The following is a 17,224-nucleotide window of genomic DNA, read 5'->3' as shown; positions in this document are numbered from 1 at the left end:
GGGTAAAACTGAAAAATTGACATCTTTTGGTCTGCCTCAGGGTACGGTGTTATCGCCGTTATTCTTCATTTTGTATGTAAATGATCTGCTGAAGTTAAAATTACGTAACGGTAAGATTGTGTCATTCGCCGATGACACTGCTGTGATATTCTCAGGGAATAGTTGGTACCGCACTTTTGAAGAAGCAGAGAAGGATATGGCTATCGTTAAAAAATGGATGGATGTAAATACCTAAGTTTAAATGTAGGCAAAACCAAGTACTTGACATTCTCCGCAAATAGAATTGGCAAACCAGATGGGAATTACAGTCTTAGAATACATTCGAACTGTAACTATTATGGGAATGGAGATAACTGTAATTGTGTGCCCATAAAAAGAGAACAAAGTGTCAAATACTTGGGTGTGATGATTGATGATTGCTTTAGGTGGGTAGTAAAAAACTAAAATATATCTCTTATAAATTTTACCAACTAAGAAGGATACTACTTGATATGAATTATATAAAGACTGTTTATTATGCGTTTGTTGAGTCAATTCTGAGCTATGGGATAACCATATGGGGAGGTGCATTAGATTGACATCTGAATCAAATTTTTGTAGCACAAAGACTAATTATAAGAACGCTTTTAATGAAGCCAAGAATTTACAGCACGGAGCTAATTTTTAAGGAATTAGAAGTAAAAACTGTGAGACAACTATATATATTCAGGCTTCTTAAATATATAAATAAATATGAAGGTTCTTTTGTTGTTCAGGATAATCCTTATGCCCTTCGTCCTGGAACCTTGAATAGGTATTGGACCTATCCGGCTAACTTGAAAATAGTTCGAAGGCAATTGATTTATATCAGCACAAGATTAATTAATATAGTACCGGGGGAGTTTGTGTTTAACAGATATAATCTAAATAACAAGAAAAAGAAAATTCTGGTTAACAACTGGATAAAGGATAATTACTTTTTCAAATTAGAGTTTATTTAATTTTGTTAAGTACCTACAATATGGATTGTTGATTTTGGATTTATTGTTTTGGTATGCTGTTAGTTGAAGATGGGCCAGCACTGTCTTGCTGTCTTTTGTATTTATTTTTGGTTACCTATTTTGTTTGATGCAACCGGCACTAGCGAACAAGTTTATCTTATGCTAGTGTCTGCCAAATTGATGAGTTAGGATTAATGAATTATAAACACACATACTGTACTAAGTTTTTTTTTATGTTTTAATTCTAGGTTACAGATATTGCTGCTTGTATGTACTTTTGATTTTGGCAATACATACTTTCAACATCATCATAAACTTGATACTTCTTTGAGTAATTTGATGTAAAATTGGTTTGTGTGCACAATCATTCAAAATAGATATAACTGTTTAAAATTGGGTCATTCTTTTTGAAATATCTGGTATAAATGTGAGGCACTCAATTTTTATTTAATAGAGAAATGAAATAATGAAACTCACCTTTCCTTGCACAGGCTGCGAGATCGACACGCAAAATGTTTTCGGACACTTTCTTGAAAGCGTGCATGTCACGACATACAGCCGCACTGCACTCACGTAGGATGAAATTCAGTTCCTTGTACGATGGCGGGATATTTGGCAGAGTCTTTGCTCTCAACACCTGAAAATAAAGTTATTTTAAAATAAAAAATGATGAAGTTTTGCAACATGAAGCTGCTTTAACATTGGTCAAGTTAACAAGTATTTTTTTACGTCCGAGTTGATTGGACGATTTTTAAAACTTAAAGTCAAGTTTACTTTGATTCAATTTTTCGTAACCCTCAAAAGTATATATATATATATATAATTTTGAGTAAAACATGTAATTAATCTTAAAGTTTTCTTCTTCATCTACATCATACTTATTTAGTTGTTTTTATACATTGACTGACAACTGTTTTTCTCATTTCACCATTATTTGTAGGTTGGATTGTACCTTGCTCAAGATGAATCCAAAAGTAAATTATGATCGACATCTAAAAAACTTGAAGAGTCTACATTGGTATGATGAATTCAAGTTTCTGTTCTATAATGTAATAAATATTAGAGTTAAAACCCCCACATTCACTTATAAACACTCTGTACATGGAGATTGCAGTATAAATTTTTTGATCGCTAGGACGCAGACATGAAATTCTCACAATAAAATAACAAACTGCAATAAATTATGTCTAAAAGTAAATCACCTTCTCGAAAGCAACTTCCAATGTTGCTGGTTCTTCCAAAATGTGTCGAATGAGTATGGTCGCCAGGGTTTCAAAGCCAATAAATGGCGTTGCACTTTTGAGACTTAGTAGAGTCTTGACCACATCATTTTCGGCGACAAATTGTGCGAATTTGAATTCGCGTGAGAAGCGGACGCACAACACCAGTGCCGCCTGAATAGTTTCTTTGTTGTCGGTACATTTCAGAAGGGTCACTGCCGCACTGCAACACAACATCACATCATTAATAAGTGTCGACAGTTATATCCATTGTTATTGTGTGTATTAGCTGATACAGCACTTGCAATAGTATATAAGCTCTAGTAAATAAGATTATTTGTCTTATTTCTGTATTTTGGGCAGTCTCTATGCCGGTTTGTTTCTTGAATAAAGCTTTTTAAGAAGCATATCATGTGTTCAGATCACTTGACTGACGATAGTGAAAATTCATGACAAGTAGAATTGGTGTGGAAAATAGATGCCTCGTGGCAGTCGGGACCTACAATTATCTACAACAGTTAAAATGGCCCGGCTCTACTCCTTTATATAGACACCATTGTCCAGGACGAGTTCTGTAAGTTTCATCATGATTATTTAATCATCTAGTTATAAATGTAAATTCAGTATTATTGGTTCTACTGTAATTTCTACAATAATTACAATACATGGCATTAACAAAATGAATTGAATGGACTATTATAATGAACTCACTTCATTATGGTTGGGATGTGCCTCTCGGGAATGCCCTCGACGGGTTTTGTGTTGCCCAGGTGTGCAAAAAAGCAATCGTCGAAGGATTCAAGTTGCCTTGGCCCACCAACAAACAAGATTGGTCCATTAACGTCGTCTATAGAGGGCTCATGTTTCTTCTGCTTGTGTGCGTTTTCGGGTGTTATGTAACTTCTCATTATGGGACGAGTCTTGCCCGTCTCTTCATTTGTCTGCAAAAAAAACAACAATTACCGGAGACGAAGCGCCACTACAATACAAAAAATCTTCAATAAAGAAAATACTTCTTTTAAAAATATAATCATGAAATAATAAATATTCTAGCAAAACCAGAACAATATTTTATTGTTCAATTGCAAAACAATGCGACGTTTACCAAAAACTCATGTTTTCTCAATTATTTTGTATTTATTTCCTGAAAAGGTAGGTACAGTATGTGAGAGCAAGATGGAGACCCCATTATTCCTCTCATAACACACAAATTATACAATGCAAAATAAATTTAAGCTAAAATCTAAATAAAAATCATTAGCCTGGATAAAAAGAAAATATATTGAAAAGGTACAGTATGTGAGAGCACGAAGAAGACACCATTATTCCTCTTATAACACACAAAAAATACTATGTAAAATAAATTGAAGCTCAAACCTAAAAAATCATAAGCCTGAATAAAAATTATATTAGATAAGCTTAGATCAGAATGGAAGAGAAATGATAGGATACGAGGGTCGCCATTTTTCGCGATTTGGCAGCCCTATATAATAATACACATAACTTGAAAATTAACATCCTAAATTAAAAAGAAATACAAAATAAATAGTGAATACACCTACATAGGTAGTTGGATAATACTAAAAGATGTGTGTTTCATGCCTCTTTTGGGAGAGCTCTTGTTGAAGGAAGGTGCACCTCATTAGGTTATTGCAAATTAAGGTTAGGGAGGAAGGATCTAACTAAGGTAATGGAAATTATTACCTTTACCCACTAACACTAAGCTATTTAAACGCTGAAGAACACTATGCTACGATTCATCTTTCATTTTTTATAAGCGTACTCGAGTAAATGGCAAATATCTCTTGACAGCAATGGGGCTTTAACCAGAAATGAATCATTTTTCAATGATTTCATAGTTTTAAATTAGTATTATTCAATAAAGTACTGTAGTTATAAATATTCAATGTCTTGCATGAAATTCAGTATTGACTGTTCTTTGTTAAGGAAATGAAAAAACTAAGGGTGTGATCACATTGGATGTGTGTATGTGCAAGTGCACGCTTGGTTATGCATGACCAACCAGTTATGCAGATGATGAACAAAATGTGGAAATAGCAATAGCAACACTTACAATGAACGCATGCATGTACTGGTTGCGTTCAGTGTGAGCATCTACATGCAAATCACAACGTGCTTGTATGCTAACAACAGATTTTGTTTATCGGCCGATGCATGATCTGACCTTAACCCGACTTACTATTGAAAACCTTCTACAGATATCCTACCAAGGGCTTGAAGAGAAGAGAAGAAATTATTGATAGTAAGATTGCATTATTTGAAGTGGTAATTGTTATTTCAATTGTAATAACAATTAGCAACGTTTGACTGACCTTAGAGTGTCTCACCTGCATCATGTTTCTGAACACCATCGTGTAGTTACGTCGATTATGGAGGAATTTACAGAATTTTCTGCCTGCCCAATAAGCCGAGTCTACAGCTTTATTGTACTGGCCTTGGTAGCAGTTCCATCTGCCAGAGCCCGGATCAAACCATTTCCATTCATCGACAGTTAACTGAGAGAAAATAATATTATATGAAATTAAATGATATAAAACTATTTACCAGCGACTATGTCCGTCATAATACGAAAATATCGTTCCATATTGAAAATTAACTTTATTCTGCCTTTGAGTAATACAACAGTTAAATACAATCATCGTTTCAGAATTATACTAGCAGCAATTTTTTCATAGAAAGTCACTAATCAAGTTACACTATTTTTCATAACCCTGTAAATGGCAGGAAAAGGCTGAAATTTTTTCCAGGTTTAGTGGTAGTGCTGTAAAATTTTCATTTAACATTTTTTCGGCAGCTAAAGTATCTTGACATTTGGCTATGCTACGCTGAAATACGTCCCATCTCCAAATGTTGAACCCAAGCTACGAATCCGTCCTAATATTGGGAGATAGGTTTTCCGAGACGTATTTCAGCGAAGCGTTGAGACTTTGACGAGCACTCCAATATGGAGCTACCACTTACTCCTACCACCAAATGAAAAATTGGTAGTGTTAACAGTTTTTCAACGGGAAAGAATGAAAGTGCAACTGAAATTCACCGCAAGTTGTGTAGTGTGTATGGCTGATTTCAACATTAGGAGAGAGTTGCTAATGAATTGAGAGTTGCCGGCCCGATAGCCGAGTTGACAGAGGCGTTGCAACCTTCGGTCTGCTAGTGCTACCTGGTGCGGGTTCGAATCCCGCCGAGTCCCATCGAATAGGTATGGACGTTTGATCATCTCATAATTCACCCTCGCACTTCCCATTACCCACGCACAAGCTGAAAGCTCATGTGGGCATCATCCGTAATAAAAAAATTTTGTGAAGCTTCAGGCTAAGGTCTGTGTCGGACATCTTCAACAATGTTTGGGACACGTGGAGTGAATGGACGGCCACTTCGTTGTTCAAAATTGGAACAGTCGTCACCATACACACTACACAACTTGCGGTGAATTTCAGTGGCGCTTCAATTCTTTCCCGATAAAAAACGGATTTGACAGCGCATTTCGTTTTAAATCAGCTGATGTAGCTATGCTTATAATATCTGTATTCATACAGTAAAATACAGATATAAACAGCTAATGAAAAGCAAAATGCGCGTGTTCGTGGCGCTGAAGTCTGTACGCAGCTTTACATACAACACTTACTACTAACTACTGTAGGATGAACTAACTTAGAATGACCAAGTACCAGAAACGTTGGTTTTAATTACGTCTACACTTAAGAGCTAGGATAAAATCGTGTCAAAATCGATTATCTGGACACTACCATAGATCAATTAGTCCGGATAATCGGTGCTCTACTGTACATCATCATCATCAAAAAATATAATACAATTATTTGTAATCTAATAATGATAATGAAAAGAAATAGAATTTATAATTACGTCGTGCATTGTGCTTTTGCGTCTGGTGGTCAAAGAGACCTTCTCCATCAAATCGAGGAGTTGCAAAATGGATGCCATCCACCTTGGTGTGGTCATGTGCTTATATTTTGCCATCACCTCAGTCCCTCGGCATAGAAGTTTGACAAGGTTGTCTATCATATGACTTGAGTGTGCAATCTCCGCACACGGCTGTTTGATCTCCTGTTCGAAAATATAAAACAATCCACTTTACAACTTTTCTTTTGTTTTCATATTGAATCAAAAACGTTCTAGATTGAATTGAATTTGAACTACACTATATATTATTTCCCACAAGACAACTATGACAATTCCCCAGTCAATAGACTGTGGCGAAGAATAAACTAATCTATGACATTGTGTAATATTGCTCATTAATTTTTATGATATTTCCATTGTAAAATAACAATATCCTGAGATGAGATACATTGCAAGAATGATTCCACTGTGAGCCAAAGATTGATACATTTCTCTAAAGGTGCGTACAGATATACGCGCCTCCAACACGCTCCGCACTCGCTCCGAACATGAACGTTACGGGAGATGTTAGCTCTTCTCGCATTGCACTCTTGCTCCCCGGTCGATCATCAATCAATCTGCTCGAGTGACGTTCGATTGCGGAGCAGAGCGAGAGTCTGTACGCACCTTTATACTGACACTATGAGTACCTAAAAATGTACAGAGAGTCCATGTTATAATGTCAGTAATTGATTAACATTGGTGTTGGTATCCTTGTCTATCATTCGACAAAGCAGATAGTGCCATCCGTTTCTAGCTCTGCAACGATGCAAGATCGTTTTCCAACAAATATTTAAATTTAGAAAATATTCAATCACGATTAAAAATGAAAATTTATTACAGTCATTGAAAAATATACTTCCTTAACGAATCAAAAATAATTTTTAAACTAGAATGAACAGTTAATATCACATGAAATATATCGGTATCAGCTATCCTTTATAGAAGGCAGTGGCAAGGCAGAGGATAGGCTTCTAATTTTCTCCACTGCCATTATAACGTGGACTTCACTATAAAATTGTTTACCGAGCATGGCCTCTACGATATTTTTGTTATTCAAGTAATTCAACGCGATATACTCAAGAAAATAATTGCAATAAATATAAACATAATTCCTTTCTCCTGCGAGCTTAATATTATAATACTTGATTCAATAAATTAATATGATATAAATCATTTTCATTTAATATTTAAAATGGGCTTTTTCAATAGAAGCCAATATGTCAAATACATTAATGTGAAAAACTACTGTAAACTATTCAAATATCAAATCAACGTTAACTCACTGGAAAATGTTCAACATACCTGGAAGATCAGTTTGTACAGAGCAATCACTGAATATACGTGCAAGGAATCCGGCGCGCTGAAATGCATCTGGAAGATGCATTCTGAGTCCCCCATGTTCATTTGCTCAATAAGGTTTGTAACTCTTGTATTTATCTGCAATAAAAAACAAGCAAACCATAACTCCGACTTGTAAGAAACTAGTCTCAATATTTGAACCCAATCTCATAGAACTGTGTATAAGATGAGTGATCCATTTCGCCAATTAACTAGGAGGCTGAGCCATACTAAACATAGCCTACGAAAACGATTTCTTTTCAAACTTCCACAGAATATGTTGAGTGTAAAGAGGGGACCATGATTATGTATAAATCAATTGATAGTGAACGTAAACAGAACTAAATAACGTCCAGCTGTGAAACTTACTAGGTATTGTCAAAAGATAGTGTGGCATGAGTAGCCCGCATGCACACACACACACACATAGATTTTTGTTTCATGCCGTCCTTATGAATTATATCAGATTTAACAGAACTTGACAAACATCATCTGTTTAATCTCATGGATTTAATAAGGACGGCAAAATATCATACAAACAAAAATCGATGTGTGTGTGTAGCTAGCATAGCTTGAGCGAAGTCTTCAGGTGATATAGCGTATTAATACGCAAGCTATGAACAGTTCACACTGAAATATATGTTCTCATTCTTTTTGTATTTGATTACAGTTTGAGCTACGGTAGAGTTATTGTTAAGCTAGGCGCATGCGCTGCCCGACATTGGGAGCAATGGCTACGTTGGAAACCAATGTGAGTGGGGACGCGTATGAAGCAGCATTTTTCTTAGATACTCCTGTATAATCGAGATAAATTGCATTCATTTTTATTAGAATAATTTTTTACACACATCAAGCACATCCATATATTATTAAGTTAAGAATTCAAATTAATATGTACGGGATAGGAAATACAAATTGACGCATTATCCAATCTGAATTACTGAAGTGATTGACTTCAAATGTGGGAAGGATATAGGCTTATTTTCATTGCTATTAATCAATTAATTCTAATTTAATAATTCAAATCAATTTATTCAATTTGTGATTCATATTTTATGCTCAACCAAACAGAGCTTTCTCCAAGTGAATCTGTAGAGCATCATGAATCAGGCATTGTGGGTTGGAGACCTGTCGAACTCATTTTTATTTGCTGAGAATTTCAAGTCTGATGAATATTATCCAAGTAATGATTGATGATTATATTGATTAATTACCTGAAATGAATAGTAATCTATTACTCACAATGTTGCTGAGAGATTCGAGAATACTTTTAGTGTACTCCTCGCCATTACGCAGCACGTTAACCTTGATCAGCTGGGCAGAGTGGTAAATTATGTCGTTCTGAGCATAGTCTGGGATGTCCTCCAACATACCAACGCAGGTCTCCACAAGGTTAAAACGAAAGTTGTCTATCAAGGTCTGCATATCATCAGCAGACTCAAGTTCTGTTATGCGCTCCCAGTTTGGTATCATGCGATTTGGAGCCTAAAAATAAAATAACAAAGCTCAATTATAGAATAGCTATGGACAGATTGTACACACTGAATGCCTGTTGTATGAGAAAATAAAAACTAAAAATATTAGTAGTCAGCTACGAAATTACTAGAATATTTGCTTGCCCTGGTTTTTCAAAATAGAATGTATCAAAATGAAACCATATCTTGGTTCATCAAACAACTGTTCAGATTTGGGATTCACAGGACAAACAGCATTACAGTAGAACAACAATCTTCCACTAAAAGGTAAAAGTCAAAAACATTTTAAATCGCTTATCAAATATTCTCAAGCGGTATTTAGTTACATTGGAAGTAAAAATCTGTTATGATCAGCTGATCTATGGCGGCAGCAGCAATTCATAATCGAATCAAGTTATTTTATCAGTGATGCTCATATTTCTGAACCTTCGATGGGACAGCATTTCAAGGGGTAAAATAATCATAGTTAGTTCTCACTTTATTTGTAAGACAAAAGGTTACTCCTTGTGATCTTCCTTCATTATTCTAGTGATCAATTGAAAATAAAGAAACGAAATTACAATCAAAATAAAAACTTACAGTTACAAGATTAGTGGAATATGAAGAAAAAATTATTCAAATCAAATATTCAATAAAAACGTATATACGATAATGAATTGAAAAACTCAATATTAGACTAAAATATTAATATAAAAAATGACGAAGCAATGATTCAATTATCAAAGTTCAGTAAAGAGAACACAATTAAACATTTACACATCACTAAATTAGATTGTTCAAACATTTACAAAAACCTGCACAAGACAATCATAAGATGTTCAGGTGCCCAGCGAAACAGTTAAAACACATTTGAAGTCTGTGGCACGGTTGCACAAAAGCCAGTTAAATTTTAACAGTGATTAATTTCACGAGAACCAATCAGAGAAGGCCTTTTTGATAAGATGGCTTCTCTGATTGGTTCTCTGTGTCAATTTAAGACCAAATGAGTCCTAAATTTTAATTCGTTCACTTAAATTTGTGAGAGAAGAAGCTGAGAGCCCAAATCAAACGCAAGAAGCAGGAAGCCAACAAATAACTCCTTTTGCAATGTTGGTGAGGATGATTCGAAATATACACTGATATAATATATATGTAATTTATGATATAATCTACATACAGTTTAATCACAATATTCCTCATTTTGGGTTTACTTTTATAAGCGCCATTATCCCCAAGCCCCGTCAGCCAGTTATTGAGCCAGTATGCATTACTGAATAAAAAGACCAGATATTATCCAGCCACAATTTATTGAAAAATCGAGTTACCGGTTTCTGTTGTTAGACCATTATAGATCTCTGGTTAACCAAAGAAACCGGTACTTGGATAAATCTGTGGTTGGACAATATCTAGTATTTTTATTCAGTATGGTGACCTGATCAAATTTCCACATCCAATACCATTTACACCACCTTGATTCAATCAAGAAAGAAGATGGGTCAAACAATTTAAGGCTTTTTACTGGTGAAATTTTTCAAAGTTTTTCGATTAATAAAGTTTTGCTATAATCAAGCTATCAAAATAAAAAAGTTTTCTCAGGAAATTACTTTTTCTTGGATTTTAATTTTCCATGGTATTGTTGATTGAATAAGACGAAAATTTCCCGTATATATCAATTTTTGATAGTTATTCCATTTACAAAAAATAACAACTAAAAGTTATTTTCAGGAAATTATTGTTTTATTCAATCAACTAATTAATTCTTAAAATTTCATGAATTTATCTCTTACCGAACTTGAAATGTTCTATCCCAAAAATTTAAACTTTAGACGCTATCTCAAAAAGTAATGATTTTCTCAGGAAATCTTATACAAATTGATTAGGCAGCAGGTCTTACAATCAGCCAGGCAGGCAGTCGCTCACTGAGCATTGTTTTACGAGTTGGACAGTCACGCTTTGGTTAACAGTGTGACTGTTAACCGTGCTTGGCAGCAGCCAAAATATTTATTTATTCAATCAATAAATAAAATATGGCTGCCAGGATGGCTGCCCTGGTCTATAAACAGTGGCCAGTGATGGAGTGAGCAACAGCCTGATAGTGAGACCTGGTTGCCTAGTCTAATAAGGGGCCCAAAGTATTTATTCTAACAAAATCGTCGGAATTTGCTCTTTCCATTAAGCATAAATATTATTGATTTTCAATTAGTACTTTCGTATCATTTTTTTAAAACCGATGAATATTTTTTAGTAACCCTGTAGATTAGGAATTGAAGTAGACTATGTGAGGAATTGATATGAATGGAGATTAGTATGTGGAAGCTAACCATCCATTATTAATTTTGTTATAAATATAACAGTACTGAGCCAAGATTCAATGCAGTGAGTTATAGTACCGTCCACGTTATATTGGCAGTGGAGAAAGATAGGAGAACAGCGTAGCAGATTCTCTGACTTGCCACTGCCATCTATAGAAGATACCGGTACATCAGATGTAATATTAACTGTTCATTCATGTTAAAAATAATGAATTGTATTTTATTCAAGAAAAAATATTTTTGAATGATTTAATAATAAATTTTCATCATTGAGATTAAATATTTTGCTAATTATATTTCTACATTGTTGAAAAACGATCAAGCAACTTTGCAGGGCTACAAAAGGATAGTGCCATCTGCTTTGTCGATTGATAGACAAGGATAGTAACACCAATGTTAATCAAATACTGCCATTATAACGTGGACCTCACTATAGTTGAGGGCAGATGAATGTTTATAAGTACCTCCTTGGATTTTGTCAGAGTCCAAAAAACATGAAATATGCTGTTAGCAGCCCCGCCCCATCTGTTGCTTCGAAATCACTTCACATACAAATGTAAATAATCTATAAAGAAGCTGTTCAACAAAGCCTTGGCGGTCCACGAAGCTTCTTCTTTTTGGATTTTGGGTGTCTGATTAAAGTGGTAAATTGTAAATTTATTCAAGTGTAAAACCCCTCATATTATAAGTAACTCAAGGGTTAACCAAGATAAAACTTATACTTTGGGAGTAAAAATAGTTTAAATGTCGCTTAGTACAAACTAAGATTGTGTTATTCTATGGTTAAACCTAAAGAATATTTTCAACTTTGAAGGTTAATCGTTCAAATAACTCTGATTATTTCGGCTATGCAGCATGATTCTTAGAACCTGGTAGGATTTTGCGATAAGTACTACAGCTTTTGCAGAGGATTCTCCACCAATCCTAATTCTAAATCCTTCCCAATTTGCTTGAAGACTTCTTGGAGAGCTCTAATATTGAAGTGTCATCCTATTTTGCATCTCTTTTCAACTTGAAGTAATCCTCCAGTTGCCCCCTATGGGTTGGGGGAGCCTTGAGTCGAACATTGGACTCGAGAATCTGTTGAAAACCAGAATACACCCACAGTATCACTCTGCTTGTCATAGGAGGCAAATAAAAGGGGGCCCCTTTCCAATGCCCTTCTTCCAAAACCTTTGGAACTTTTCATTTCTAGAATGGCACTTTTTCCATTGACTTAGCTGTGTGTTATTCTTTCTCTCCTTTTCCATTTGTCGGCCTTCCATCTGTCTGGGTCTACTGTTCTTCCCTATGTTCGTGGGAACCACATGGATAACGAAAAAAAAACCAAAACCAAACCCCGAGGCAACACCAGAAGTTGCCTTGTCCTCAAACCCATCGGGATCAGAAAAGCAAGAATCTTCAGGAATGCTCGAGGACGCAATACATCAACTGTGCAGTTCGCGGGTGAAGAGACCAAACCTCACTAACGCTCAAAGAAGGGTGGCCATTCAGGTAAAACGTCTTGAGAGGGGTGAGGCTTTTGACCCTGCAAAGTTTCGGAGGAGCAAAAAAAAAAACTCAAGAGACCAGAAATGGGTGAAACACCAGGCACAAATGTGGGTCATGAGGCTGGGTCGAGGGTGGCAAAGCGCGCTAGAGGCAATTTGGCGACCCCTCCCTCAGCGGAAGGACCTACCAAAAAGGTCAGGAGTGGAACTCACGTAGGTCACGAGGACCAAACCCTGAATCTAGGGACTTCTAGTAAAGAAACTAGAAGGAACATTTCTGCCACCAAAGTGGGCATTGTCTTGGAAAGCTATCCTGAGGCTAAGTTTTCAGCAGAGCAAGAAATCATTGAAGAAGCCATTATGGATGAGCTCCAACCCCTCGAGGATGGCTACACTCCATCTTTTGCAGGCACCTACATGGAGAAAGGAGACCTGATCATATCCTGCATCAACGATGCTACTAAGCATTGGCTGGAGGCACTCATCCCCATACTCAAACCACTTGGGGAGAAGAAACTCACTGTTGGTCTTGAGGTCAGCGAGGATATTGTTTAGAGCTCATCCAAAGCATCTAAGGAAGACTGAAGAAAAGGTCCTCGAGATGCTTGACAAGCAAAGCTACACCGTGAAGGTGAAGGAGTGGAATGTTCTGTCAGCCAAGCCTGCCCCAAAAGTTTATGGATTTGTGTTTCCTGGATGAGGCCTGCATCAATGCTGTCAGGTCAGTCAACTCTAGAGCCAACCTAGGACTTTGGCAAGTTTCAATTGTCTCAACACCAATTTAGGATATTGCCCAGGGTCCTCCAGATCAACCTCCATCACAGAAAAGCAGCATCTGCTGCTTTTTGTCAGTTCTTACTCAGAGAAGGATTTGACCTGGAGCTGATCAAACAACCATGGCTTCACCGAGAAAGGGTTGCAAGCCTGGGTGATACCAAGGTTGATCTACTGAACCTCTCTCAAAAATGTCAAAACCTGGATACTTGTGAGGAGAGATATGGACTGTCACTCTTAATGAATTCTGTTCCAGAGATCTCACTGCGGTGTCTATAACCTGGATCTATAAGGCAGGAAATAGATCAGAACTGCAGGCACAGTCTACTTGCCCTATGACTCTGGGGACCCTCCTCCATCAAGAGAACTTGAACTCCTGGTGGAGTCATCTTGTGCTGGCGGACAACAACTCCTTGTAGGTTGTGACAACAATGCTCACTACACAAATGGATGGGGAAGATCAGATACTAATCCACGAGGTGAGGCTCTTCTGCAGTTTCTCATATCCAAGAATGTTTGCAATGTTGGAGACCATTCGACGTTTGTTACATGAAACTGATGTGATGTTATTGACATTAAATTCTGCTCAGGACTGCTAAGGGTCATTGACAATTGGCACGTAAGTCATGAGGCCTCTGTCTGATCACAGGTATGTCTGTTTCAACATGCAAAGTGAAGGCAGCTCTTCCTGCTACCGGGATCTGAGGAAACAGATTGGTCACTCTAAAAGTCTGACCTCCTGTCTCAACTTGGATCATTGGGCAGGAGGGTCACCTGCTTTGCAGAAATTGATCAGATTGCTTCTGATCTTCAGAATGCAATCATGAGCTGCTTTCAGGACAATTGCCCACTGTGGCGGGGAAAGTCACACTAATACTAAGTGGTGAACTACTGACCTTGACCGCTAAAGGGCAGCTGTCAGGAAGCATTGCAAACAGAGTCATATTTGGGAGCCAAATTCCTCACAAAATATAGCCTTGCAATCAAGAAAGTCAAAAGAAACTCTTACTCTTAAGAATACAATTTACACAGGAGGTAAACAGTTTCGGGGCAGCAGCAAGACTGCAGCGTGTTTCAGCTTCAAGCCCAATTGGCCTCTTGGGAACTCTGAGGTCACCAGGGGGACAATATACCACTGGAATTGATGGAAGTCTCAAACTTTTTCTTGAGACTCACTTTCCAGATTGTATTTAAAGTGATTGTTCAGGCATGCCTGGCTACAGCGAAATGAGCTCATGGTCAAGAGCCGATTGTGGAAGCTGGACTTTTGCCGGCAAATTGTCACACTCCCCAAAGTTAATGTCCAAGTTTGGCCCCTTCAAATCTACTTGGGGGGATGGCATCACACCAGCTATGCTGCAGCAATGACCAGAAGCTCTATTAGTCCTCTTGTGTGAACCCTTTAGAGAAAGTCTGGCTTATGTGTAGAGTGACCTCAGCGGGCCTCAGTAGAGTGGTCTTCATTCCAAAGAGAGGAAGAGCAGACTACTCAACGGTAAAATAATTTCTGTTAAATTCTGCTTCAGAGAGGAGTGGAAGTCTGAAGAAGGGCCCTATTTCAAGAGGTGTTCTTGTCTTGAACACGGACAGTTCTCTCATTAAAGGGAACGCTGGCTACAGGGTGTTCAGTGATTCACGCAGAACACAATTTAGTGCAAGTCTGGGACAACACTGTACCTTCTTTCTGGCAGAAATTTGAGGCATCATGGCTAGTGCCAACTTAGGCATTGCCAGACACTATTGTGACAAGCATATAGTAATCTTGTCAGATTGTCAGGCAACCTTCAAGGCTCTTGACTCCAATGAAATAAAGTTTAAATTGATGTGGGAGTGCCACAAAACACTCAGCAGGCTTGCAACATGCAACTCTGTGCATCTCGGTTGGGTACCTGGCCATGTAGACATAGCAGGAAACGAGCATGCAGATGAGCTTGCTAAGTGGGGTTCCAGTATGCCATTCTTTGGTCCACAGCCAAGCAGTGGCATAAGTAAAACAGCTGCCTTCCATACAATAAGTAAATGGCCCAGGAACTTCACCTGGACATCACCAGCAATGGCAAGGTCACCCTGGTCAAGCACTGGCAAAAGGCTGCTGGAAGACGCAAGCACTTGCTTCACCAGCTGACAGGTCAAGGTACATCCGTAGGCCTGATTTCAAAGAGCTCTGAACAAATATTGAAGCTTTATACTATAAAAAGCTAATGGTAGGTAGAGACTGAATTTGAATCCACTGTGGACTTTTCAATGAGCACATTGATAACTTGAAGATTATCCAATGTTGAAAATGCTTTGCTAAATGCAATTGGTTGATGCAGTTGAATGCGACTTGTCAAAAACTTCAAGTTATGCTTATTATACAGGAGGTCTTACAATTAACAGGGTTGGAAGGTAAAAATGTACACTGTATATGAATATTTTTTTCTCTCGTCAACATAATAATTACTGATGAAATCTACAAGATGCAAATAGTAGAAGCATGCAAGAGTAACTCTTTCATTAAAATATATAATGATCGTAATAATAATAATTGGCAAGCAACAAGTGATAGATAACTTACAATTTTCGAGATAAAAAGTTAATTATGTAGCCTATCTATAAATCTAACGATTCAGAATCAAGCAAATGCAGTTGTTTTATATCTTGGATTAACCCTCCTCCTGTAATGCATCTGCAGGGGAAAGCAAGCACCCATAACCGTGGAAAATACTGACAAAATACGAGTTGAACTCGAAAAATTTGAGTTGAAAACTTCAAAATTCACAAGAATTAATTCAATCAACTTTCAATTTGAATTCGACTGATGGAAACTCGAATATATTAAGCCTCTAAAACAATCGAATAAGCTCGAAGAAATGCAATTTGAAAATAAAATATCGGAACAAGGAAAATATGCCTCTAGAATGCTTTTCTGTTGAACTCTAGACCAAGACAATAATTTAGCGACTTCACTTGCAACATTTCAAACTCAAGTGAAATTATATTTGGGTCATTCAGAAAAAAGTAAATTTTTTATACAAAAACGTCAGTGAGAGCCATAAATGTAAATATTTAAACTCTATTCATCCTACTTCTACTCTAAACTCTACTTTGCACTCTACACTACGCTTTGCACTCTGTACTTTTTCTACTCTTTGCACTACCACTGTGTTCACAATCAAAACATAATCATAGTGTATTATAAAATCAACAACTTAAATTAACATGTACGGGATAGAAAATACATCTATCAATGGGATAGAAAAATAGGATATATGTTTGACAAATTTGAACTATGGAACTGATTAACTTGAAATTTAACATCAAGATTCTAAATTTACCGAGGGTGGTTACGGGCCTATTTTCATTTTTAATAAAAAGCCCATTCATCTACAAACGAGTGCATTCAAGGAGCAAATTGGAGTGCGTCAGAATGAAAGATTGCAAATTCGAGAGCCATTAGAATTTTTGCAAAGATTTTCAACTTAAATTTAGATATCAACGTAATTTTAACAAAATAATAAATGATTATTATATTTTTGAAATCTTTATTCTATTGTTGTCAAGTAAATTTGATAGGATAATAATTTGAATTTTCAGCATGAAGCTATTAAACTATAATTACATTTAATCTATTTGTGTTTTCTTAGATCCTTGCGAAGCGCAGTTTACAACTTTTCCTATACTGATAAACAAATCACTAGTCTGAACCCATATAGCGCAATTTGTTTTGCTAAAATTTGAAACCTCCCAATT

The 17,224-nt window shown here is 36.7% G+C and overlaps 1 protein-coding gene across 1 annotated transcript in view; it reads right to left on the bottom strand.

Moving 5' to 3' along the window:
- Positions 1-17,224, bottom strand: part of LOC111051988 (E3 ubiquitin-protein ligase HUWE1) — a gene marked incomplete in the record, with an annotated part of 177,940 nt that overhangs the window by 115,048 nt on the left and 45,668 nt on the right. The window contains 5 exon segments of the mRNA XM_039441421.1: positions 2,921-3,141; positions 4,534-4,716; positions 6,086-6,286; positions 7,427-7,561; positions 8,705-8,947. Coding sequence (XP_039297355.1) covers positions 2,921-3,141; positions 4,534-4,716; positions 6,086-6,286; positions 7,427-7,561; positions 8,705-8,947 — 983 coding nt within the window.

The sequence above is a fragment of the Nilaparvata lugens genome, chromosome X (genome assembly GCF_014356525.2).
Source record: "Nilaparvata lugens isolate BPH chromosome X, ASM1435652v1, whole genome shotgun sequence".
NCBI classification, from domain to species: domain Eukaryota; kingdom Metazoa; phylum Arthropoda; class Insecta; order Hemiptera; family Delphacidae; genus Nilaparvata; species Nilaparvata lugens.
Note: the sequence above shows the minus strand (reverse complement) of the source record. Positions and strands in the feature narration are given on the sequence as shown.